The sequence below is a fragment of the Lampris incognitus genome, chromosome 7 (assembly GCF_029633865.1).
Source record: "Lampris incognitus isolate fLamInc1 chromosome 7, fLamInc1.hap2, whole genome shotgun sequence".
NCBI classification, from domain to species: Eukaryota; Metazoa; Chordata; class Actinopteri; order Lampriformes; family Lampridae; genus Lampris; species Lampris incognitus.
In genome coordinates, this window is record NC_079217.1 from 26,106,971 (window position 1) to 26,134,698 (window position 27,728).

A 27,728-nucleotide genomic window follows, 5' to 3' on the forward strand; every position below is an offset into this window, starting at 1 on the left:
GAAAAGTTCAGCCTGCCCTTCAAAACAGCTTCTCGGTGTGACTTTGATTCAATCATATTGTAAGGGGTATAGAGCAGAATACTAATGCACCTCAGAAATTAATTGCTCCATTGAGAGGCATCGTAAGATAAGAATGTGTCTTGTCTCATCAAGATTTGGGTTTGATCTCTGCTGTGGATTTACACGGAATCACTGACCTCTCCTCTTCCCTCCCCACTCCTACATTCTCCCACATTCCCTCTTTCTTCCTCTTACTTCCTCTGTTTTGCTTCTCTCTCTCTCGCTCTCTTTCTTTCTCTCTAGGCATCCGAGCTGGGAATGCTGTCAGTCTACTACACATACATCTTCACCTCTCTGGTAAGAAATTGGGTGACAGGGAATTGGAAGAATGACTTTGATATTCCAAGACAACATAGCACTCAAGACTACCAAAGCTCAGTGAGACTTTAATAACTATAACATTTGACACAGTGCTCTTTAATGGATATAGATTGTAAAATGGTATGGATTAAGGAGACGAGCTAAGACAGCAGAGTTATGGCATTTAAAACACAGTTAGAAAAAGATAGATAGGCCGTATAGTAGAGACATCAGTCAATTTCTCTCCTCACTGCTCTTGAGTGAATATTAATGGGATTGACCTTGTATCTGAGGGAAAAGGGTCTTTAGGCACATAGGAGCTCGGAGACTTGTAGCAGTTACAGTTGAATCTCAAAGATAGCAGCTTGGGGAAGATTTGGTGCCACAGTACAGTCAACTACCTCACTTACCTGCTTAAATGGAAATTAATGAGGTTAGACGCACTTTACTCCAGTGGCACTATAGAGATGATGCTTATCAACCTGATTTATGGTTCATTAACAATTGGCTGCCATATTCATGCTTTTTTCTCTCTAGCTTGTGTCACGATTGCTACCCCCACCCCCGATGGTAGAGCTCTTTCCTCTTTTCACTATGGTCGGTCAACCCTGTCCACTTTCTTTTCCACTCTTTAAGCCCCTCAGTTAGCCCCTCTCATCCCTCTCTCCTGGTTTGGCTCAGCGTTTTACGGCAAGTTCATCGCAGTTCAATGGCACTCTGTAGAAAGATGATGATTCCTCACCACCACTCCCTAAAAAGGAGCCATTGCTCAGCCTTGGCGTTGCTAATAGCGTCAGCTAGCATAATTGAAATGGCCGGCAGAGTGCCCATGGCAGCCTGGGAAACAATGCCAGAGCCATTAGCTGGGAAAATGAAAGCATTGTTGTCCTGTTAGTTGTCATCATAAGCGATTCATCCCATTTATTGAATCTTCTAAATGGCTCCCCTGTATGGGTGTTACAACCCAGCAGCTGTCTAGGGAAGAGCAGAAATGGTAAGACCAAACGAGAGAATTCATTTATTTGTTTTGTAGTCAAAAGCAGAGCACTCAAACAATAGTTCAAGGTGCATGTGTTAAGGTTCAAAAGGATTTAAGGTTTTTTTGATGATGCCCTGCTGAAGGCTTTTCTTTTGCAAAATGCATAGGTTTGGGGTTTTTTTATTTTTTAAGCTTTTTAATCTTCACAGCAAACGTGTGATTTACACTTTGGGAGGTGGGCCTTTCTCCACAAACAAATCACTGAGGTGTCTCTTTTGCCTCTTGACATGTGAATCATGACTATAAAGAACGTCTTCCTTTGACCAGATGAGCAGTGTAGCGCGCATAAGCATCATTTGTCCAGTAACACCACAACCAGTTCACTGTTACTACTACTTCCTACTTTTTTTTATTAATCCCCGTGGGGCAATTCTTTCTCTGCATTTAACCCATCCTAGCTGTGTAGCTAGGAGCAGTGGGCAGCCCGGGGACCAACTCCAGTTCGTCTTGCCACGCCTCGGTCAGGGGCACAGACAGGAGTATTAACCCTAACATGCATGTCTTTAATGGTGGGGGAAACCGGAGCACCTGGAGGAAACCCACCGCAGACACAGGGAGAACATGCAAACTCCACACAGAGGATGACCTCAAAGGTTGGACAACCCCAGGGTTCCAACCCAGGACCTTCTTGCTGTGAGGCGACAGTGCTAACCACTGGGCCACCGTGCAGCAAATTAATGGGACACAACTTTACCATACAACAAGATTAGTGCCGTGTTTTATTTAAAATAGTACCGGTTTGAGTTAGCAGTGAGTTAGATATTTACACCATTTATACAACTGAAGCTCAACAATCATGATGTGTGTGCGTGTATGTATGTGTGTGTGTGTGGGGGGGTCAACAAGATAAGCCAAGTCACAGAAATTAGTCACACTCAAACTCCCAACTGAGTACACAGTAGTAAGTCTTATTTAAAAAAAGAAATCGAACAAAAACAAAAACAAAACCCCTAGCTACACTAACCAGCCCAAATTACAACAGGTAGTATTTACCTCTAACCTGCTGTTCCTAACTGAGCCTGATAGGTTCCTCCTCCAAAAAATGTTTGTAGGTATGTGCATATATTAGTTTGTGTGTGGCGGCACGGTGACACAGTGGTTAGCGCGGTCACCTCACAGCAAGAAGGTCCTGGGTTCGAGCCCCGGGGTAGTCCAACCTTGGTGGGTCATCCTGGGTCATCCTGTGTGTGGAGTTTGCATGTTCTCCCCGTGTCTGTGTGAGTCTCCTCCGGGGGGTCCGGTTTCCTCCCACAGTCCAAAGACATGCAGGTCAGGTGAATTGGCATTAGTAAATTGTCCCTAGGAATGAATGCCTGTGTGTGTGTGTGTGTGTGTGTGTGTGTGTGTGTGTGTGTGTGTGTGTGTGTGTGTGTGTGTGTGTGTGTGTGTGTGTGTCGGCCCTGTGATGGCCTGGCTGCCTGTCCAGGGTGTCTCCCTGCCTGCCGCCCAATGACTGCTGGAATAGGCTCCAGCATCCCCGTGACCTTGAGAGCAGGATAAGACAATGGATGGATGGATGAATGGATAGTTTGTGTGTGTTTAGTGCATATGTGTGGTTGCAGTTGTCAAAGCATTACAGATCAAATCCCCCATATCTTGGTGGGTGAACACTATCTTTATCATTGTTGTGTGTTTAAAATTAATATCAACATGATGTCACTAAATTTCACAAGTGACATAATATGCCAGTCTACTTTTCAGTCTCTGCAATGACAGACCATTGATAAAAGCCAAATTCACTGTTGTGAGTAATAAGGCTTGTTTTAGCTGTGGGAATAACTGTTGTTCCATCCTGGAAATTTAAGAACAGCTTAAACCATATTAATGAATTTTCTGTTGCCATTTAGCCCACAAGACTGTGGTTCTGGCTCTATATTATTCTGTCGAGTTTGTATATCCTACAAATCATACTGACTGCAAATCTTATACTGTGCCGACAACAGAGACAGACAATATTTACAATAGGGAAATAATATAATTTATCAATTGACTATCTTAGAATAAGTATTTTGGTTGGGTATCATAGCTGTGAACAGCTGAGAGATTTACAAAATAGAGACTTTGTTTACAAGATAAACCAGAGTTACTCGCATAGTTGGTGCTGCTTTGGAGTGGCTCCATCTTGCATCTGTCATTAAGCTGTTTGCAGAAATGTCAAAACCGAACTCATCTCAACCATTTAGGTGTTTCCAAGAAGTTGTCCGTTGGTGAAATGTGGCGTCGTTATCACAGTGACATGACCCAGAACGTATCTCCTATGCATTTTGGAGTCATAATCTGTCCTCTCAAATGAGTTATCTGTTCCCTTGATTTTGAAGTGGTGATGTTTTGTATTTATAATAACTAGCACTGAAACCTACTTATTTAGCGAGCTAATCTGTTTAGCTTTACTCGCCCGTTTCCCTGCTGCGTACAAACAAACTGATTCAACTTCCTTCTCACAAAATCAGACTTCAGAATCAATGGCACAGATTACTAAATTGAGGGCGTATATCATTAATTCAAGGGTGCAGTTTGTTAATTTGCGTGCACAGATTAATGATTACAGGGTACAGATTAAAAGTTTGAGGGTACGGTCTGTTAATTTGTGGGCACAGATTATAAAACTGTGAGCACTGGTTTCGAAATACAGACCACCGATTTCCCCTTTTTTTTTTCTGCATGTGATCCCTTCCGGGTTCTGTACTTCCACTATAAATTACCATGTATAATCCATCTCTCATCCCATTACTTTGATCTCTTTCCATGCCATCTCCTCCCGTCTCAACCCTCACTCGTTTTGTCTTCACCACTCAGTTGCTTTGCTCGCTCCTGATCGCCCTTCCTTGTACCCCTTTCTCTCTCTCCTGTCCTTCATTTTATTCTGCCGTTTTCCCCTTCTCCATGTCTTCCCTGCCAACTCCCTTGTTTTTCTGCTCCCGACAACCCCGATTTAAGATGTGCCAGGCCGCTCCCCGGCCTAATCTGTTTCCCCCGAATGATCTCAAGATGCTCATTAACGTCCTCACACAGCAAAACGTCTCTAATCACAGTACCACACTGCCCACTCTTAAACTGGGCTGCTTTTCATTGTTCCTCTCTTTTGTTGTTGTTGTTGATGCTGCTGTTTTGTTTTCTCTGTTGTTTGTTGTCCCAAACCTTCATTGAAAGGTCCTGTGTGATTAACGAAGAGTGAAACGAGGGGAGGGAGTGATGGTCATTCTCTTTTTTCCATTGTAGCTAGTATGCTTAGTGCTTATGCTTATGCGGAATTGCAATTGAAATTGTTGGAAAATTTCATATCTGTGATAGTTCACAATTTCTCTGTTCAGTTTGTGTGTATGTATGTGTTTGTCTGTGTGTGTGTGTGTGCACCTGCTGCCTCGCCTTCTCTTCTCTCTCTCTCTTTTATTTACTGATTCATTTACACGTGTTTTACTGTGTCTGTATTTACATGTGTGTTTGCCGGTGTGTGGATTTCACCTATATTTAATGACAGGATAGTCAATAAGATATTAAATTCTCTGATAAGAAGACGAATGTGAGCGTGCGGCTATCTATTGGCCATCATTAGAATTAATGATCTTCAGTGGCTGCCGCCTCAGGGGGAAGAGATATAAATTCTTTGATTGTCAATCCCCTCATTAACAGCCATAAGACTCATATAGCAGTTCCCCTATATCAGTTTGAGATGTAACGTGAACTTCTTGCTACATTAATTTTACTCTGCTTCTTTCCAAACGCTGGCCCTCGGCAATGCAAAGTAATAAATAATCAAGAAACAAGTATTCGCTTTAGTTAATGATGCTGACCAGAATTAGACATGCAGGTGGTGGGGTGAAACAGATGGGAACAGCGGTCAGATTCTATCCGGTGATGTCATCTTTCCTGCCCCCACCCTCCCTTCTTTTTCTTTTTTTTTGCAGCAATAAAGCTCTCAGCTCCTGTGTATTTTCCTGTTTTCTCATTAAGACCACTTAATACAAGCCATAAACCTCCTGAGGAGTAATTGGAGGCTGTAATAAAAAAAAATGGCTCACTGTAAGGAGGGAGTTAAAAAAGACATGTTCTGCAGAGCTGCAGGGATAGCTGGACAGCTCCAAATTCCCCCTGCCTATAGACATCTTTATGTTTGTAGTGTCTGGGTTTGACACAAACAGCTTTTTCGGTGCTCTAGCCATCTCGCATCTCCTTGCGGTACCTTTTTACTCTGTAACAACACACACACGCACGCACGCACGCACGCACACACACACACACACACGCTCGTACGTACACATACAATGTATGTAAATAAATGCAGTTACAAATACAATACACTCATAAACACACATATACACACATGTACACAGACTTCCAATTCTGACGTGAAAAAAAAATAAAAAAAATAACATGCGCTGAGTGCTCACTCTGTGGCTTCCACCTAAGTGATTTGTATCCTGTGATCCACACTACTTGGAAGGGCTGAATAAATCACATCATCTTGGCTTCATCTCATCACATGTCCACAGGACGGCTAATGTCATTTGAAGGTTACGCACACACAGGGCCTAGACTGACGGGACAGACACTTTGGGATTTTGTGTCATCATTTTGTGTTTTCATAAAGGCATACACTCCTCCATTCTCTCTCTCCCTCGATTGCTCTCTCCCTCTCTCTCTCCTCTCCTCTCTCTCTCTCACACACACATGCACATCGCATAGTCAAACACACACCCACAACGCTCTCTCACACACCGCTGGCTGACATATTATCCGCGTCTGCAGACCGAGGGCCGTCACTCCACCCCTCCACCCCGCTGCCTGTTTGTTTTGTTCTTCATGTTCCATTTCCCCTCCACACAGCCATGATCCCCCTTGTCACTGCGGTCATTGTCATGCATCCCTGCCTGACTTTTTTTCCCACACACAACATGCACACATGCACAGAAAAAAATTAAGCAGACAAATAGATAAACTTATGAATGTGTTCAAGCACACTAGACCCACCCCCACCCCCCATCATCCAGTTTACTGCATGCTTATCAGCCTGCCCGTGTGCCTCTGTTCGCCAGCAAGTAGCTGTATAATTTTCGGCCCCTGGCATTAAGTGACAGAGATACGCAAACGCATCACATATGCACATGTTCACACTATTCAGGCCCTTATGCCAAGAGCATGTGCTTAAACACATATGAAAATGTATACCCATACATGCTTGTATGTACAGATACAGACACAGAACACATTCAGAAAAAAAAATTCTCAGCATACCTTCCATTTTCTCCCTCTCTCCCTTCATTCCTCTCCCTCAGTTCATATTAGGTGGAGCTGATTGGGGACTCTGTACAAAAGGATGAGGGGGGGAGTTAGGTTTTACTTCTCAAGCATGGCTGATGCTTTTATTCACTGGTTAATCCCTATTCTTTCCGAGACATTGCTGTGCTCCCCAGCGTTTGTTCTTGGCCTGTTGGGGTCCTGGTCTTCGACATGCTCCCTGCTTCTAATTATTCCTCCCAACACTGTCAAACTGGAGAATGCTGGCTGATTCAAAGTGCCAATGAGGAAAAGAGGAAAACATAATACCTGCCCCTCCCCTCCCTTTTCTCTCGGTGTATCTCTCTATGAGACACATTTGAGTCCATTTATTCTTTAACCAAGTTGTCCAGTTTGCTCTCCTTTTTAGTTCTGTCACTCAGTGCCAAATAAAGGATCAACAAAGCTTGACTTGAAATTTACACTACCGTTCAAAAGTTTGGGATCACATTGAAATGTCCATATTTTTGAAGGAAAAGCACTGTACTTTTCAATGAAGATAACTTTAAACTAGTCTTAACTTTAAAGAAATACACTCTATACATTGCTAATGTGGTAAATGACTATTCTAGCTGCAAATGTCTGGTTTTTGGTGCAATATCTACATAGGTGTATAGAGGCCCATTTCAAGCAACTATCACTCCAGTGTTCTAATGGTACAATGTGTTTGCTCATTGGCTCAGAAGGCTAATTGATGATTAGAAAACCCTTGTGCAATCATGTTCACACATCTGAAAACAGTTTAGCTCGTTACAGAAGCTACAAAACTGACCTTCCTTTGAGCAGATTCAGTTTCTGGAGCATCACATTTGTGGGGTCAATTAAACGCTCAAAATGGCCAGAAAAAGAGAACTTTCATCTGAAACTCGACAGTCTATTCTTGTTCTTAGAAATGAAGGCTATTCCATGCGAGAAATTGCTAAGAAATTGAAGATTTCCTACACCGGTGTGTACTACTCCCTTCAGAGGACAGCACAAACAGGCTCTAACCAGAGTAGAAAAAGAAGTGGGAGGCCGCGTTGCACAACTGAGCAAGAAGATAAGTACATTAGAGTCTCTAGTTTGAGAAACAGACGCCTCACAGGTCCCCAACTGGCATCTTCATTAAATAGTACCCGCAAAACACCAGTGTCAACATCTACAGTGAAGAGGCGGCTGCGGGATTCTGGGCTTCAGGGCAGAGTGGCAAAGAAAAAGCCATATCTGAGACTGACCAATAAAAGAAAAAGATTAAGATGGGCAAAAGAACACAGACATTGGACAGAGGAAGACTGGAAAAAAGTGTTGTGGACGGATGAATCCAAGTTTGAGGTGTTTGGATCACAAAGAAGAACGTTTGTGAGACGCAGAACAAATGAAAAGATGCTGGAAGAATGCCTGACGCCATCTGTTAAGCATGGTGGAGGTAATGTGATGGTCATGGGTTGCTTTTGTGCTGGTAAGGTGGGAGATTTGTACAGGGTAAAAGGGATTCTGAATAAGGAAGGCTATCACTCCATTTTGCAACGCCATGCCATACCCAGTGGACAGCGCTTGATTGGAGCCAATTTCATCCTACAACAGGACAATGACCCTAAACACACCTCCAAATTGTGCAAGAACTATTTAGAGCAGAAGCAGGCAGCTGGTATTCTATCGGTAATGGAGTGGCCAGCGCAGTCACCAGATCTGAACCCCATTGAGCTGTTGTGGGAGCAGCTTGACCGTATGGTACGCAAGAAGTGCCCATCCAACCAATCCAACTTGTGGGAGCTGCTTCTGGAAGCATGGGATGCAATTTCTCCAGATTACCTCAACAAATTAACAGCTAGAATGCCAAAGGTCTGCAATGCTGTAATTGCTGCAAATGGAGGATTCTTTGACGAAAGCAAAGTTTGATGTAAAAAAAATCTTATTTCAAATACAAATCATTATTTCTAACCTTGTCAATGTCTTGACTCTATTTTCTATTCATTTCACAACATATGGTGGTGAATAAGTGTGACTTTTCATGGAAAACACAAAATTGTTTGGGTGATCCCAAAGTTTTGAACGGTAGTGTAGATTTGCATCTTTAACTCGACTCTCTCTTCCTCTCTCTCTCTCTCTCTCTCTCTCTCCCTCCCTGGATAGCCTTTATAACACTAGTCTTTTGATGATACAGGATTCAGTTTAATAAATTTCTTGCACTGGCTAATTTTCTTGATCCCATATCTGCCAATGTGAGCGAATAGAAACCCCATTGCTATAGAGACACCACACTAACTTTGTCCCCTATCTATGGCGTGTGCTGTGGTACAGAAGATTCATAAATAAAAAAAAAGTCATCAAACTGCTTTAGAGGGTAGCCACTGTGACTGTGAAAATGATTAGAATTTAATTAATTCCCCCTCCACGGCTTATGTAAAGTTCATATTTCCCTGTTTAGACACAGACTTTGAGAATCAATCAACTGAGTAATAGAAACGGTAATAGGCAGTGTGGAAAGTGACAAGGAAGAGTAGCATCCAGCCAGAATATAAACTATGTCATTATTATGTCGCATGGCTTATACTGGAGGTTGTGTGTTTTGCCAAGCAATGCTGCAGACACTGTAATGGAAAGATTGCACCTTATTGTCAAGAGCAGATATAGTGTAAATACATTAAGAGTAGCATTTATTATATTGGTTCTTTACAGTTATGGAAACTGTCTTCGCCTTCTGCATGGCCACTCTCAAGATGGAGGAATAAATTATTTTTATGGCTAATCTAGCCACTGCTGGAGGGGCGCTGCTATGCTGTTTTATCCCCAAGTTAAATTCTGGTTTGGCCATTTCAAACAATCCTTAAGATTAGGGTGAGTCCGAGCCGTTTAGAGCAGATTTGGGGCTGTAAAGACAGATGGTTGGCCCAAATTATCTCATAGTGTAAAAGGGTTAGGGACTCAACCTTGTCTTTCCCAATCAGACCCGTCAGGGGCCAACTAATTATGTCAAACATGTTTGGTTTTTATGACCCGAGTCTGGACATCTGGCCAGCCTTCTGTGTTGTGAATTTGCAAGAGGCAAATTCCACAAGTCCTTCTGCAGTCCGTGAAAGTTGAGCTCACAGAAATTTAAGCAGGGTGAGTTGATGAATGGCGGTAATGATAGCACTGTAGAGACAACCAGGGTATTCACATTTTCTCCATTCATCTTCCTCATACTTTAGCCTGTCAGTGTACACAAACAAGCTGAATGCTAAGCAACCTGGTGTTCTCAGGCATGTAACCCAGTAGTTTGATGTTAATTTGTCATCATAAGGCTACCTCTTTTCACCGCAACTAAACTGAGGACAGCATAATTGGCTGTCACAGCAGGTGTGCCTGCTTCGGGATGCCAGAAATTTATGTGTTGGGATTGTCAAAGATCTGACATGTCAAGTTCGTGAGTCCACCCCCCCGTGAGTTATCACATGGTGAATATAGCTTTCGATCAGCATTAGAAATTCCAAAATATACTGGTTGCTGGTAGCATGAGATTAGCCCTATTTACCCACTATGTTCAGAGGTTTCTCTATCTCGGCAGACAGGCAGATGCTTTCTGCATGTTTGTGCAAATGTACACAAACAATTTTGCAGAAGACCTGGATCGCCTCTCGTACCCAGTGCTTTCTATGGATGTGGAGTCGGAGGGTATTGATTACTGTGTGTCAGCCCTATTACCACCCCTCTCCCTCTGAGCCCCGTGTCCGGCTGACTCCATGTTGACAATAGTATTACCGCCTATTATCTTCCAAATCCCAGGGCTCGAATCATGCCATACTCTAGGTCTTGTTAGGATACTTGAAATTTCTTGCTGTCTTCTGCGATGTGCCCCCTCATCCTAACTTCATGCTTCCTATCATCCATTATTTACTCCTTCCTCTCTTCCTCCCTCCATTTCCTCTGTCTCCTTTCCCGGTTTCTCCTCTTTTATTCCATTAATTTAGTTTCTTAGATTTTATTTTTATTGTCTACTTTCTTTTTATCTTATTCTGAATCTCTTATTCAGTGTCTTTTTATTCCTTAGGTAAAGCACTTTGGATGGCCAGTGTATGAAATGTGCTCTGCAAATAATCTTGCCTCACCTTGCCTTGCCTTATTTGTTAAGTTTCTAATTTCCCTCCTACCTTTGGTCTCTTCCTCCTCCTTTCTTTTTTTTCTCCCCCTTTCCTTTGATTTCATCTCCTCTTCACCCCACGCCCTTCCCCCGGTCCTTCACTCTGTTCACTTCACTTTCCCTGCCTCATTTATTTCTTCTTCTTCTTGCTGTCATCACCTGCCTGGAAGCACTGATGCACTTCACAATGACTTGTTGATTTGCCCACATAAGCCGCCATAAAAATGGTGTAGAATATCAAATCATGTAACCATTGAAAGGAAAGTATTGCGTATAAAAAAAAAAGTCAGTAAATGAATACACACACATTCCTCTCAGACACACAATTAAATTGGCGTGCATGCAGGCCTTGCGTGGGTTTTAGTCAATGTATCACACCTGTACAAGTTGGACAACATCTCTCACTCGGACGGACATGCATGCACCCCTGTATAAGCGGCACCTGTATTTAGCATCTATGAGCTTGTTAGTTGCAAATTGAGCAACAGTTTGAAAAACTGCGAAGAGAATTACTCCTTGTCTTTGTAAATTATCTTGGCTTTTTTTCTTTTCTTTTTTTTTGGCTTTTCCCCCTTGTTTTCTCCGCAATTGTACTTGGCCAATTACCCTATTTTTCAAGACATCCCAGTCGCTGCTCCACCCCCTCTGCCGATCCAGGGAGGGCTGCAGACTAACACATGCCTCCTCCAATACATGTGGAGTCGCCAGCCGCTTCTTTTCACCTGACAGTGAGGAGTTTCGCCAGGGGAACATAGCACGTGGGAGGATCACACTATTCCCTCCAGTTCCCCCTCCTCCCTGAACAGGCGCCTCGACCTACCAGAGGCAGCGCTAGTGCAGCGACCAGGACACATACCCACATCTGGCTTCCCACCCGCAGACACAGCCAATTGTGTCTTTAGGGGCGCCCAACCAAGCCAGAGGTAACACAGGGATTTGAACAGGCGATCCCTATGTTGGTAGGCAACAGAATAGACTGTTACGCTGCCCGGATGCCCCTAAATTATCTTGGCTTTAAATTAGCTTTACATGACCAGTGTGGGTGTTTTTCCTCAGAACTTTACATATTTGAGTTCCATTAGCAAATTATCAAATTGTTTTTGCGTTTGGGTGCTCCCCCATGTCCACATTATGTTTGTGTTTATGCGAGTGCATCCATACCTACACTTGCACATGAATTTCCATATATCAAGCCTCTACTTGCAAGCCATTAATGATTTACTTCAGATATTAAATCCAATTCTTGGCTGTTTTAATCAGCCTGATGGAGCTTTCATTTTGATGGATTACAGAACTGTTATGGTTTTCTTATTATCACTCTGCCTGGTGGAGAGAGACAGGCGTTCAGGTCGAAAAACAGCTACCTTTAGCTGATTATAGCGAAGTGGCTAATCAGGACAAATGAGAAAGAAAGGGGAAACCAATAATCATATTTCCCTTTAAGTATTTGTTTTGGATGCCATACCATGTCTGACAAGCAACGAAAGTCAGTTAGTAAGTCACAGTTATTTTACCAGGCTCATGAAGGACTTGTGAAAAGGTCTCATGGTCTGGGCAATGATGTAACATTGAAACGAAGATATCCGTAACATCAGCATTAATCAAAAGACCAACATCTGATTAAGTAACCAGAGGGGGCATATGGATAGCATGGCGGTCTATTTCATTGCCTACCAACACGGGGTTTGAATCCCCGTGTTACCTCCAACTTGGTTGAGCATCCCTACAGACACAATTGGCCGTGTCTGCGGGTAGGAAGTCTGATGTGGGTGTGTGTCCTGGTCGTGCACTAGCGCCTGCTCTGGTCGGTTGGGGCGCCTGTTCGTGGGGGAGGAGAAACTGGGGGGAATTATGTGATCCTACGTCCCCCCCGGCGAAACTCCTTACTGTCAGGTGAAAAGAAGCGGCTGGTGACTCCACATGTATCGGAGGAGGCATATGGTTGTCTGGTTGGCATATGGATTGGCAGAGGGGGTGGAGCTGGAGCTGGGGATGGAGCTGAGATCGGGATGGCTGACATTATAGAAAAGTACACGATGCAACAACAATTTAAGGTGCATATGGGTGTGTCAGCTTTCAGCCACCTGACTGCCTGTGGAAAGAAACTATTACTGAGACGGGTGGTGTGTGATTTGATGCTCCAGCAATGCTTTTTAGATGGAAGGAGTGAGAACAGAACATGAGCGGGGGTGGCTGGTGTCCTTAATGATGTTTTTGGGCTTTCCTTTTGCAGTGGGTGGTGTAAATATTATGAAGTTGTGGTAGTTCCATGTCAATTATTTTTGCTGCTGTCTTTACAGTCCTTTGCAGCAGTCTGCAGTCCTGAGTGGTCAGGTTGCCAAACCACAGTGATACATACAGCACGTCAAGACACTCTCCATGGTACTGCGATAAAAGTTCATAAGAGTTTTGGTACTCATACCAAAACTCTTGAGATGCCTCAGAAAATACAGTCTCTGCTGTGCCTTCTTGAGGATGCAGTTGGTGTTAAGAGACCATGTGAGGGTGTCTACAACTGTCCACAATTTCAACAGATGACCTATTGATGGGGGCGTCCAGGTAGCACAGCGGTCTATTCCATTGCCTACCAACACGGGGATCGCCGGTTCGAATCCCCGTGTTACCTCCAGCTTGGTTGGGTGTCCCTACAGACACAATTGGCCGTATCTGCAGGTGGGAAGCTGGATGTGGGTATGTGTCCTGGTCGCTGCCCTAGCGCCTCCTCTGGTTGGCTGGGGCACCTGGTTGGGGTGGAGAGGGAACTGGGGGGAATAGCGTGATCCTCCCATGCGCTACATCTCCCTGGCGAAACTCCTCACTGTCAGATGAAAAGAAGCGGCTGGCGACTCCACATGTATCAGAGGAAGCATGTGGTAGTCTGCAGCCCTCCCTGGATTGGCAGAGGGGGTGGAGCAGTGACCAGGAGGGCTCAGAGAGAGGGGTGATCGGCCAGGTACAATTGGGAAGAAAAAAAAGGGGGGGGGTGACCTATTGATGGAAATAGGAATGTGATCTTTCTAAAGTCGACAATGATTTCGTTTTGTCTTACTGACAAAATCATTGACAAAATTGTCTAATCACTGTAGCGTCATCTGCAAATCTAATGATGCTGTTGTCATATTTGGCAAAGCTCGTAGCGAGTCGCCATAGTACGGTGCCATCTTCCATCTCGTCATGTGATTAAAAACTCCCTGAATATAAATGTAATGTTCTCCTCTTGTTTTTCAAGCTTGGTCCGTGACACAGACAAAGGTGAAGTAGGTCTGTTCTCAGAGTAGCCTGGGGGGTAACTTGGTCTTGGTGAGAGACTCATGAGATCGATTGGAAACACTCAGGGCTTCGCTGAGATGAGCATAGTTTAGATAGAGTTTCATTTCCATTATCTGCCACTTCTCTTTCCCTTCCTTGACTTTTTTTCTCTCTCCATATCCCATTGTCCAAACGAACGCTATCTCTGCAAACTAATTTAATAAGGCTTTAATAATAATAAAAGACATTGAATAGGAAGTAATCCCAACCACCATGCTAAGTTCAGCCAATAGGTATTTTTGTTTGTTTAATTCCCTGGAAAAGAGAGCTGGGTTTTAAATTCCAACCATATGCTGGTGTCTGCAATATTCATAATGTTTTTGGCCCCCACAAGCCAAAATTATTCTGGGCATAAGGTCAGTGTGCCTCACAAATATCTTATTATTGTTGCAGGTCAGGCATAATTCTATGAATAATGGATCCAGAATCGGTCATTTATTTCTAACACTCAGCAGGAATGAAGCCAGGATGTTTTGATGTATGTGCCTATTAAATGGTTTGAAACAAAGCTAATGTATTATCCTCCATTATGCTGGACTAAGATTTATGGTTTATAGATTTCATGGTCATTTTACAATGGACCTAGACCAGCTGGATTTCTGAGAATGATCTAAGTAGCAGGTTACTAACCTGTGCCGAAAGGATGACTTGTGTAGTGTTAAATGTGTTTCACATGCCCTCATGATATTATTCTGGGCTGCATGTGACCGAGATACTGAATCAGCTCTTACCGTACACTGCATGCCAATACCATCCCGACATAGCAAACTAAACTATTGTGCTGGACTTGATAAGGAAAATAAAAGGAAATCATTGATCAAAATTTAGTATTTTGTCCCTGGTTCATAACAAGCTTGTGAGCGTGACATGTTGCGATCCTGTCTCCCTTTTTTCCTCACCCATCATTGCTTACCGAGAACATAATCATTAGGGGCTGAAAGAGGCTTTGAATTCCTAAGTTTGAATTCACATGGCAACTGGTATGAGCATGAAATGAAGCATTGCTAAAAACACAGCATGGACATTTCCGCTATGACAATACAGAATGAGTGGTTTGCTTCTAAAATTGGGTTTCATTGATGAATAAAGAGGGCCAGGAATGTGGCCTAAATACTTTAGCCCGTTATCCCAGCAAGATAAAAGGAGGGATGTAATTAATTGGCATTTTATCATCAGAAAAATCAATGTGCAATTTACAGAAATGTTATTCACGGGCTACCGGAGACTGCATGTTTCACTGCATCATCAAAGTGGCTATGATGATAATCAACGCCGAGCGCTGACTGGCTGTTTCTTTATATGGGAAGGAAATAGCCGGAGGCTCATTTAACAGAGAAGATAATGGCTGAACCTCAGTAACTACAGTAACTACAGGGAATAGCTTTTGTCTGTGGGTTCTCATCGTTGTGTCTCTGTCTCCTTTTGTTCACCTAGCACAACAGGACTTTACGAATTTACCAAGGCAGCCCACCAATGCAGTAGCACACCTATTTGGTTGGGGCTGCACATAATCTCATCTCACTCTTATAGAGGCCTTGCCAGCCGCACCGAGTTAGAGTCCTGGAATAGTTTTTACTTTACGTGAAAGCATGCACTTACACGAGACAATTATGACATGGCATTTCAACATTGTTTGCACAACATGGACACCCTAATTCCTCCATGGTCTAGCTTGCATTTGAAAGGCATATTTATCGACAGAGAACTTCCAACAATGAAGAACAATGCTCGCACCGGCGTGAAGTCTGTTTGGATATTTGAGGTACAGATGAAAGGAGTTTCTGCTGTGCATGCTGCAGCGATGCAGCCTGATGTTCTCTAGATTTCTATGGAGCTTAGAGACTAAAGCTGGCAATAATCTCAGCATTTTCATCCTATTTAGGGAGACTGGATCAAGGCTGTCTGGCTGATGAGAAGATGCTTTCTGTTCATCGTGAATGTCCTCTTTATGATGGCCTATTTGCAGTTACCTGACCGCTGTTTCAATAGAGAGAGAGAGAGAGAGAGTGTGTGTGTGTGGGTGTGGGTGTGTGTGTATGTTTGTTTGTTTGGTTGTGTGTGTGTGTATGCTTTGTGGTAGAGTATCCCAGTATTAGCTGTATCAGTCCTTGAGGGGTGTCATTATTCACTTCTCAAACTGAGTAGTTCACAACAAACACCAAGTGGTCAAACTGTCCAACTGTGTTGTATTTGCACTGGCACTTGTACATGCATGTGGGTTCGTGCACAGCTGGCCCACTGTGTTTGTTAGAAAAGGGACTGGGATTGAAAGGCATACGATTTGGGGTAGAGGTCCACTGGAAATGACTGAAAAGAAAGACAGTGGGGGAACTGGGTAGAGGGTGAAACAAGGAATGGTGAAAAGGTGGAGACACATACACGCCTCCAGAGCGACAAGGTTTATGAGTGAGAGGAAAGGAGGGCTGGAAGTGAGGAGGCGAGGCAGCAGTTTTTGGTCGATTGGCTCCAGTCCTGGCGGCCGATTGATCTACAGGTGACAGCCTGTGTCAGGGGGCCCGCAGCCAGGCCCATCAGTCCCTCTCTCTCACCTTCCCCTCCTCTCTTATCCTCGCTCTATCGCTCCCTCTTTCTCCCCAACTGCTCCTCCTTAAACCTTTGGTCATGCCAGCCACTCTTTCCCCCCCACTTACTCTCTTTATCAATTCAGTCCCCAACCACCCCATCTAGTATCTTCAGGCCTTTTTCATTGCCCCATCTTCTCATCTTTCCTTCCTCCTACCCCTTCACAAATGCCAGTCAGCCCTCGTCTGCTCTGCCCAAGTCTGCTGGGCATCAACTGTATACCACCACACACACACTCCACCCTCCATTACCCACCAACTACTTTATATGCAAGGCAGCATAATTGCTCCTGTGAAGGGATTTAGTGTTTTGTGTGCATATGTGTGTGTGTGTGTGCGTGCGTGCGTGCGTGCGTGCGTGCGTGCGTGCGTGCGTGTGTGTGTGTGTGTGCATGCATGTGTGTGTGTAAGCATTTGTGCATGCATGTGCACGCATGGGTTTTTCGATATGTGTGTGTGTGTGTGTGTGTGTGTGTGTGCCCAAAGTCTAATAATGCTGTACATTTATTTTCTCAGGGATATTGTGATGACCTTGGTCCTCCATGTGTGTGTATATGTGTGTTGCTCTGTTCATTACTGTGTTTACAGGTTTTTCTGTGTCCTCCAGTTTGTGTATTAGTGTGTGGTCTGTATACATGGTGCCACCCTTCATGGTCATACCTAATGATGTACTCATTTGCACTGGTTCTATCTCTAATGGTGTAATAAAGTACACTTAGTCAGTAATTATATGCCTAATCCCAGTAGGACTGTCAGGCCCATAAGGCCTGAAGATAACCAAGAACCTTAAAACATTCAGTTTCTTCGAAGATCTTAACTTTAGTTCTAGTTTGTGATGAAAATGCTTTTGAAGAGTAGGTCAAGTTTGATTTTCTCATTGTTGGTCTTGCAGCTATCTTTGTAAGATAGGACAGTGCTAATTGCCCAAGCCATGCTACTATAGTTCACTCTTTCGTGAGTTATAGAATCGGGTCAGAGTAGGTGCTGGAAGTCTGAACCATGCCCAACTTCTGAAGTGGAAATGGAAATTCAGAAGAGCGGGGTCATCATATCTTCAGTAAGTTATGCTGCTGGAATTCAATAGGATACTTACACGGAGCAGACGGCCCCCCTCTCCATAAATCAATCAGTCAATAAATAAATAAATGAATTGGACCAAAGTTCAACTGCAGCGAGAGATCCTTCACGGCTCAGTGCCTTCTCCTCCAATCAAGCATATGTTTCTTGAGCTGTATGTATCTTTGCTATTTTGAAAAACTCTTACAGATATTTTTCAGATAAAAATCCCGCCATATTTTGAGTATATTTTTCTTTCAGTAAAGACTACCACAGCTTTAAATAGGGCTAAACTAATGGGATAAAGAGAAGTCGTGTCTGTCTCTCTCGCTCTTCCCCTCAGCATGTCTCTCTCGTCTCTTCTCGCCGCCCGTTGTTGTCTCAATGCATTTGAATGCCGTGCATCAAACTGCAGCTTGCTCTGAGTGAGCGTGGCAGATCTGCATGCCTTTGACGCGTGGCAGAGGTGACTCGTTACATGCTACCATGGTTAAGCTGGGATTTTATGGTTTCGCTCTGTCTCTGAGAGGCTGGCACTCGAGGGAATAGGCGACTATTTCCTGTTTCAGCCTACCGTGCTCTCACTTTGTGGACGCCAGACAAACTGCTGCTGTCTTCACCGTGTTTTATTACACTAGAGCCTCGCATTGCCGTACTGATTTTGTCACTCTCGACCACTTGCAGTTTGACCACCTCTTTTCTCCTCTTCAGTTATTTCCTCATTACCTTATCAACCACTCCGCCCCTATTGTGCATTGCTGTGTTATCTGATGGTGTCTCATCCTCCCCCACCCACCCTCCTCTTTCTGCTCAAACGTGCCTGCCATTTTTCCATCCATTGTGGGGAGGTGTAGTGATGCTTAACCCCTGGTCTACACCTGATGTGTTTTTTCCTGATCTCATAACAGAAACCCTTTTATTTTAATCAATGCAACTGTTTACGCCAGGTTAATGTAGGTAAGCACTTCACATGCGCCCTGCACACATCACTGTGATTTGTATATTTGAATACAAGTCCATTTTTTGTTTGTTTTTCTGCTCCTTTTTTTTTTGTACATGCATGCATGTTTGTCTAAATGCATCCATCCATCCATTATCCAAGCCACTTATCCAAATTCGGGTCACGGGATACTGGAGCCTATCCCAGCAGTCATTGGGTGGCAGGCAGGGAAACACCCTGGACTGGCTACCAGTCCATCACAGGGCCCACACACACACACACACACACACACACACACACACACACACACACACACACACACACACACACATTCACACCTAAGGACGATTTAGTACGGCCAGTTCACCTGACCTACATGTCTTTGGACTGTGGGAGGAAACCAGAGCACCCGGAGGAAACCCACACAGACATGGGGAGAACATGCAGACTCCACACAGAGGACAACCTGGGATGACCCCCCACGGTTGGACAACCCCGGGGTTCGAACCCAGGACTTTCTTGCTGTGAAGCGAACGCGCTAACCACTGCGCCACCGTGCCGCCCCTGTCTAAATGCAGTACTCTGCTTTTTCTCGACATAAGGGAGTTATGGCTAAAATATTTGTAATTTCCTTTTTTCATTAAATTTTATCACAAAAACATATCATACACAAAAGAAAAGAAAAAGTAGGTTGTTGGTGGATTGAATTAATTAATATGCTTAGTAATCTGGGTGCATGTGTTTCATCAAAGGTGTGTTGCATTTCGCAAACAAGTCAGCGGGACTATATGAAAGGCTCAGTTCATCTGGTAATGCCATAGTTCAAGTCACAGACTTGTGTGTCCTGATAGTTACATGCTGGGTGCCAAGCGAGACTACCAAGAGTTGACCAAAGCCGGTCTGTAGCAAGTATTCATGTTCTTCTCATGCATTGCTTTTTACTCTACACTTTTTGAATCGCCAGACAAAAACAAAGCCAGATACAAATGAAGGAATGGTATTAAGTCGTTTTATGTAGCTGATGTGCTGTCTGCACAACATGACCATGACCACAACATCACCTTGAGTGAGACTTTGTAAACCTAAAAATGTCCACTACCCAGCAAGCATTCGTTTTTGGCTGAATAGGTGATGCATTTTTTTTCTCATGACTTAAGCTTCAAATCCAGTATGTCAGCATGCCACTAGACATGTGATGGGTTTCTGTGTTGAGGGAGTGAGTCACGGGGGAGTGAGTGTGTAGCAGTGATTAGTGAATGACTTCCCCTCGGTCACTGGGTAGATAATTGTTTAGCCACTTGGGCTAGATTTGGTGTGTTCCATTTACACATTTACACACTCACACCCACCATGATTGTGAGTTGTGTCTCTTTTCAGTTGACCTTTATAAGTCACACCATACTCCTTTCTCCTACTCTGTCTCTGTCTGTCTGTCTGTCTGTCTGTCTGTCTGTCTGTCTGTCTGTCTGTCTGTCTGTCTCTCTCTCTCTCTCTCTCTCTGTCTCTCTCTCTCTCTCTCTCTCTCTCTCACTTTTCTCATACCTCATCTTTGCCTCCTCTCATGGTTTCCTTTACGTGACGAACATCCCTGTGTCATCCTTTAACCCGTCTCCTTACTTTCCAATTCCACCTCAACCGCCCCCCCCCCCTTCACTATCCCTTCCATCCCCAGTTATCATCAAAGTCCCAGGCTTCGGTGACAGACAGTTGGATAGGTAGGCTGGGCAGGGTCTGGCTGTCATAGACTGGCTGGCAGAGCTGCTGGCGGGTGAAGGCTGCCACCTGAGGGGGACTGGGCTCTGACACCTCTATTAACCTTCAGGAGACGGTCGTCCCCTGTCACGCCTCTGCCCCCCCCCTGTTTATCCACTGTTCCTCATCCCTATCTCTGCCTGTCCCCTGCCTGCTCTTCCCCTGGCGGAGGGAGACGAGCTGGCCCCTGGAGCTAAAGAGCCGATAACAACCACCTCAGTAGTTTCCTCTTCAACCATTCTGGGACATTTCAGTATGCCAAAGTCTTCTATTTTACTTTCTCAATTTCTTATCACTCTTTGGGTATTTTTGACTCCTCTTTACTGTTTGTTTTGTTCTATCTCTTTGTCTCTTTGTTTTTCTATTCATCTTGCTGCCTCTCTCTCTCTCTCTCTCTCTCTCTCTCTCTCTCTCTCTCTCTCTCTCTCTCTCTCTCTCTCTCTCTCTCTCGCTCTCTTACAGCTCACTTCCATTCCAATGCTGCTCAGTATTTGTATGATGTGAACTATACATGAGGAAATTTGTATGGCCTGAATGCAATGCATGTTTTGCACAGTGATGCATAACTAAGTAGTGAAAACAAGTGCTGTAGATTTCCAATGTCAATCCACTACAGCAATTGAAGTTAATGAAAACTAAGTAAGAAAGATTAAAATGGATATCAATATATTAATTTGCACTTACCCTCTCAACTTTGACAATAATTCAATATACAATTTAGCTGATGGTGTTTTGTAACTTTAATCAGTGCAAACCATGACAAGTTCCATCCCGATGTATCTGCCTCAATTAGAAACTTAATAATCTTGCCATTCTTTCTTTCTTTGTTCCTGCCCTCCATCTCTCTCAATCTTATTTTGCTCTGCAGGAATTCTCTTTGCTGCGACTGGATGACGTAGCAGATCAACGGGTCAACATAGTCGGTTTTTCTGTCTTCAACAGAACACATCCGTTTTTCCAGGACTTCCTGTTAAGCCTCAACCGCTCATGGCAGGAGAACTGTGACCACGCGCCCTTCGCTGGCACACCAGTCAGTATAAGCATGCACGCGCGCACACACACACACACACACACAATCCCTCGCTTCCTTTTTCTCTCACTTTTCTTTCTTTTTCTCGTTCTCTGTCTCTCATATTTACATAAATATACGTAGTCATCGGTTAATAAACCAGAATAAGGCGCTCAGTTCAACAGGAAAAAACATATTCTTAACACTATTTTTCAAGCCCAACTGCTAATAACCAATTTGAGAAAGAGATAGTTCTAAAACGTAGACAGATGAAAAGTTGGAAAGGGTGTTTTTTCCAAGATGACTCATTAAGAAGTTTGGCATGCTCATTATATTTATATTGACATCACCTTATCAAAGTGTATGTTTGAGAAAATGGGAAATATCAGCAGGGATTCATATTTAAACAAGCTGCTGGAATCAGTTTCTGGACACAACTAAATGGTTGCATCCCAGGTTAAACAGTTCGAGCTCCAAAGTTACGAAACGGTGGCTGAATTCACTGTAGCATCCAATTGCCCTGCTTTGTTAAAATATAAGGCATAAATGACTTTCCCACTTCAGGTTTTTTACATGATAGATTAACAAGAGAGAAGCCTTTTAACTACAATCATCCATGTTTCTTGAGTCTCTGCAGAAAGAGCATAATGAATCCAGGCTTGTTTGACAACTCGATGTCTTTTCTTTTATTCCGCCATGTGTCTTCTGCAACCTCATTAATGCCGGTCTGTGAATATCGATTGCTAATGCTCATGGAAAAACAGCGATATGAAAAAGGCAGGAAAGAGAACCTGGTAAATAAATATCCAGAGTTGAGGGATACTCACAGGCCGCACACTCCCAGATGCCACTGTATATTGTTGATGATATAATAAAAGGACTGCAAATTAAAATCTTACAACATCAATCTGTATAAGCCTTGACCCCATGTATACTATTTCACATATTATTTTTATATTTTTTGAGAATATATGCGACTTGTGGAGATTCTTAACCCTGTGCAAAGAAGCCTTGTGTGTCTCGGATCCCTATTTTATCTGATATATTACTGTGGATACAACTTATCAGATTTTGGTGTAGTTTGAAGTCCCTGTTATAGTACATAAGTATGATATTCAATGGCATTTAAAGATGCATCTGGCCAGTGGTTTTGGTTTCACTGACATTGGTAAAAACGATGAGTGAAATGACTATGCTTTTCTATTTTCTTTTCAAATCATCACAGAGTTAGCATGAGAATTTGAATAGGTTAGTATGAGATCCTCTTTCCTTCAGTGGTCAATTTACTATACACCCCTTTGTTCCAAAATACCCACCTACTAACACACTGGGTCTAAATGGGACAGTTATATTTATACATGAGAGTAATGTCAACGTTATCTTTGTTTTGCCTAGCACTTACCAACTTCCTCTATTCTTAATAAATTGCAAATTATATTAAAATGCCAAAACTATACATGTGCAGTGGTTTAATGGTTACCACTGTTGATTCACGGCCACAGAGTATGGAGGAGCTCCTGTGTTTGGTCTTCGCCCCTCAGTATGGAGTTTGTATGTTCTTACCATGTCATATTGGGTTCCTCCAGGTTGCCTCGGTCTCCCATAAACATGCATATTTTGATTTTTGATTTTGATATGCTCTTATTGATCCCCATGCTCTGCATTTAACCCATCCTAGCTGTGTAGCTAGGAGCAGTGGGCAGCCGCCGTGCAGCAGCCGTGCAGCAGCCGGGGACCAACTCCAGTTCTTCTTGCCATGCCTCAGTCAAGGGCATAATCAGGAGTATTAACTCTAACATACATGTCTTTTTTGATGGTGGGGGAAACTGGAGTACCCGGAGAAAACCCACCACTGACACGGGGAGAACATGCAAGCTCCTCACAGAGGACGACCTGGGGTGACCCCCAAGGTTGGACAACCCCGGTGTTCGAACGCAGGATCTTCTTGCTGTGAGGCGACAGTGCTAACCACTGCACCATCATGCCACCCTATCGGGGGCGTCAGAGTCTATAAATTGCCCATATTTATGAATTAGGGTGGGAGTGATTGTGGCTTTGTATGATGGACCCTACAATGGGCTTGCAACCTGTCCAGGGCATCTCACTTTCTTATGGCCAAAAGTTTGCCCTTGCTTTAAATCAATAAGTGGTTAAAAGAAATTTATGGTTGAATTTGTGTGTTTCCACATTTGAAGAGCTCGGTCCTATGCACCCCATGTAGACTTGAGCCCCACAAGCATATTTCTTCTAAACAAAATCTCTTGTTTGATATTTTGTCCAGGGCATCTGGGTAGCATAGTGGTCTATTCCGTTGCCTACCAACACAGAGATCTCTGGTTCGAATCCCTGTGTTACCTCTGGCTTGGTCGGGTGTCCCTACAGACACAATTGGCCGTGTCTGTGGGTGGGAAGCCGGATGTGGGTACGTGTCCTGGTCGCTGCACTAGCACTTCCCCTCTGGTCGGTCGGGGCTCCTGTTCGTGGGGGAGGGGGAACTGGGGGGAATAGCGTGATCCACCCACGTGCTACATCCCCCTGGCGAAACTCCTCACTGTCGGGTGAAAAGAAGTAGCTGGCGACTACACAGCCCCCCCCCCCCCGGATCGGCAGAGGGGGTGGAGCAGCGACCGGGATGGCTCGGAAGAGTGGGGTAATTGGCCGGGTACAATTGGGGAGAAAAACAGGGGAAAATCCAAAATACATTTTTTTGTCCAAATACAGCATATTATCTGTATACATGTTTAAATAAATAAATCTCTCTTTAGCTCTATTGTCGTTGGCCTTTGTTCTTTGCAATTATTAATTAGTCACAAATCCTAATTACCCGTCACTCAGAAGTATCTAAGTGACGAGCTTTAGCCACAATTTTTCACACTGCATTTGGGTTATTTATAACTCCATTTCACCACCCAGCTTACGCTCGACAGAGCACAGTGGTTTGCATGTGTATAAATGTATGTTTCCTTTTTCTTCACTTGACTAGTGTGAGGTCTCATCTATTAATGGACTTTATGTTTTTGTTTCCTAATTAAGCACCGAAGAAATTGAGGATTTTTGAGAAACCAGTGGCTTCTTTGTGCATCCAGCTGTTTTCCTCTTGTTGCTTCTTGTCCTGGTTATTAGCAGATATATTTAATTATTCACAAGATTTTATGTAATCAAGGGAATAGAGAGATAATCGCCATTTGCCTCTAGCAAAACAAATACACTGGGCAAAGAAGAGGGGATGCAAGAAAGAAAGAGAAGCTAACAAAGAGTGAGACAGGAAAAGCTTAACAAATGTCATTACCTTCCAAAATGTCATTAGCGTTATACATCAGTAGTAGACCGGAGTGAAGTACATCCAGGTGCAGTTGTTGCATTCTTTCATTCTATTGTGTTCAAGTTCAATGCTGACTTGCCATTTGATATTGTAACAGTGTAACAACCACGGATATGTGGACTTGCTAGCCCTTGGCTAATGGGTCAGTTCGATCCGTTAGCCAAGGGCTAGCGAGTCTACACATCCGTGGTCGTTACACTGTTACAATATTATCGTTTCTTCCAACAACACACGCTACACACCAAGTGTTAAATCTTACATACTCTTGATATCCAGTCTCTAATATTTTTCCTGCCCCGTTTTCTTTGGCCTATTGTTTTAAATGCGCAATATAACTATTAGGGTAGGTGATTTAAGAACGTAACACATTACAGTTTCACAATGTAATGGCCATATAGCAGTTGTCTTTGATCCGCAGTATTCCCTATACATCCCGATCTCTACATCAGTTAAGCCCTTTGTTAACACACACACACACACACACACACACAAAATAAGCATCATGGCCATTGCAGCCAGCTCTAGCTCCATTACACAGCTACAACACTGAAATGCTCTCTCTCCTCTAGCTGCGAACACCGTGCATCGTGCATTTTAATCAAATTTACATAGCAAACCGCATCGGTAGTGTGCATGAGGCTGTTTGTACATGGAAGATGAGGGGGATAGCTGCCGATCCTGCTGTTTTCTGGCCCTCACTGAAAAAGCTACATGATAATTGGAATGGTCAGGGTTTGCCAGCTCCACTGGGGGTAAGAGTGAGAAGGACAGGGAGAAAAAGAGAGGGAGAGAGTAGGTTTTTTCAATGCTGTCAGCAGATCAGTCTCGCTAATGATCTAATGGAATAATCTTACTGCCACCCTAGGGAGGGGTTAACCCCTCAGTGACCACAACCAAACCCATACACAAGGTCTGCAGTGTGTGTTTTGTGTGTGTGTGTATGTTTATATATATATATATATAGAGTACTCACCTTTTCTCCCCCCTCTCCCCCCGCAGCTCTCCTCAGCTCTGCTGTTTGATGCGGTACATGCAGTAGTGGCGGCAGTCCAGGAGTTGAACCGTAGCCAGAATGTTGGAGCCACTCAGCTCTCCTGCAAGTCTTCCAAGATCTGGGAGCATGGCACAAGCCTGATGAATTACCTGAGGATGGTAAGACTGCTTCTTCGGGGTTGGATGGAAACAGGCTGCAGCACTGTTTTGTTTTTTTTTAATTTAATTTTATTGTAATTTGTTTGTGTCTTGTTTTGTCTTTCATCCCCACTTGTCATGCCACCACTTGTTTTTGTTCTTGTGTTCCTCTGTTCTTGCCTGCTTTCTTACTTGGGAGTACATATCTTATGCATATTTTTCTTTCTTGCATATTCTTATATTCTCATGTTCATATTCTTACATATTCTTTGATCAGTGACATGAAAAGCAGGAACGTGAGAAAGTGAGATAATGCCAGAACACCATCCGGCTTAGAAAGAATTCATTATATTCTGTCTACATGTTAATAGGATATTTTAGCCGCCAGTGTATTTCTATGATTGAGTATAATAACGTGTTGTCTGTGCTCTCACCATCCTTTTTAAAAATATACTCATTATCTACAAGGTCAGTGTATATCATCTATCTGCATTATGCCAAAAGATAATGGTTATCAAGAAATAGAGATAAGCTGTCATTGACTTCGCTAAGTGTGTACTCCTATTGAAGTGAATTGGTTGCAAGTGGGTGGGCTATCAAGATGCTAAAATGTGACATGTTTTCAATATTAGATTTTTTTTCTCATTTTCCTTTATTGAATGATCCAATGAGTAATAGCTCTTCTGCTGTGTAGTCATTTCAAATTAATTTACCTCATCACATTATCACTTCAAGTGAACTGATGCTGCTAGCCTCAATTCATCCATCGTAGGGGCCACATTTAACATGTGTCTGTCTCTGTTGGACAGGTAGAATTGGAAGGTCTAACAGGCCACATTGAATTCAACAGCAAAGGACAACGTTCCAACTACGCTCTGAGGATCATGCAGAACAGCAAGGATGGTCTACGACAGGTAAAGTCACACTCTAAGTTCATATAACCAATCAATCAATCAATCAAGTTGCATTTTATATAGCACTTTTCTAATCTTCATACCAAATACATGCTCTTGAATAAAAACACTATGAGCGTAGAACAGAGTATGTGGCATAAAGTTCACAGTTAATTGGTCCAGTTTTAATGCTTGATTGTATATCTTTTCTTCGATATAGAACAATTAGCATATAAATGGCTCATTTACTCAAATGTCTCCAAAGGGACTTCAGCTAAACCTTCATTGTTTGAGTTTGACATGAAAAATATTGAGAAACCAGTTGTGATTTTCACTGGTATCCCATGTTTCAACATCAGGGATGTAGAAAAAGTGTTTACCCAGCTTAACTCTTTTTCTCTACCTTTGTGTAGAATATTTTATTTGCATAAATCTTGATGGCATAGATACATTGCATGTATCATAGTACGCAAAAAAACTTATATATGTTATATGAAGGTAGGCTCCTTGAAGGCAGATGCCTTCTTCAAAATGTATGTGGGGTTTTTTTTTATGCTTTGATGGTATTTTTTTTATAATGAACATTGGCTGGAAATTGTACTTTACAAATCCTTTCATTTCCGTGTAGCTTCTGCTACTTAGTTGTTGTTGCCAAGATCTTATTTGGATTACTCAATAAGGCAGTTATTGCAAAACTTGTCAATGCTCTGCATTAATAAGCTTTTTCTATAAATTAAGCGGTGTCTAATGAATAGAAAGGAATAAAGGTTTTGCTTAAGACCTTTAGTGGTTAAAGAATGTGGCTAGTAAATGAGGTTCACTGTTTGAAATCCCAGAAAAGCTTTGAGAATCTGGGTGAGAAAAAGTGTTTGAAGAACAATTTTTCATCCCTCAGCACCTGACATTAAACTACCTTAAATCTCCTATTGCTCTAGTGGAGCGAGAATGTAACCCTTTTCACA

At 43.2% G+C, this 27,728-nt stretch overlaps 1 protein-coding gene across 1 annotated transcript in view; it reads left to right on the forward strand.

The window, feature by feature from the left end:
- Positions 1-27,728, forward strand: part of grik4 (glutamate receptor, ionotropic, kainate 4) — a 275,842-nt gene that overhangs the window by 154,534 nt on the left and 93,580 nt on the right. The window contains exons 6-9 of the mRNA XM_056282988.1: positions 304-357; positions 21,280-21,441; positions 25,742-25,894; positions 26,683-26,787. Of these exons, the coding sequence (XP_056138963.1) occupies positions 304-357; positions 21,280-21,441; positions 25,742-25,894; positions 26,683-26,787 (474 nt within the window). The remainder of the gene's footprint in view (positions 1-303; positions 358-21,279; positions 21,442-25,741; positions 25,895-26,682; positions 26,788-27,728) is intronic.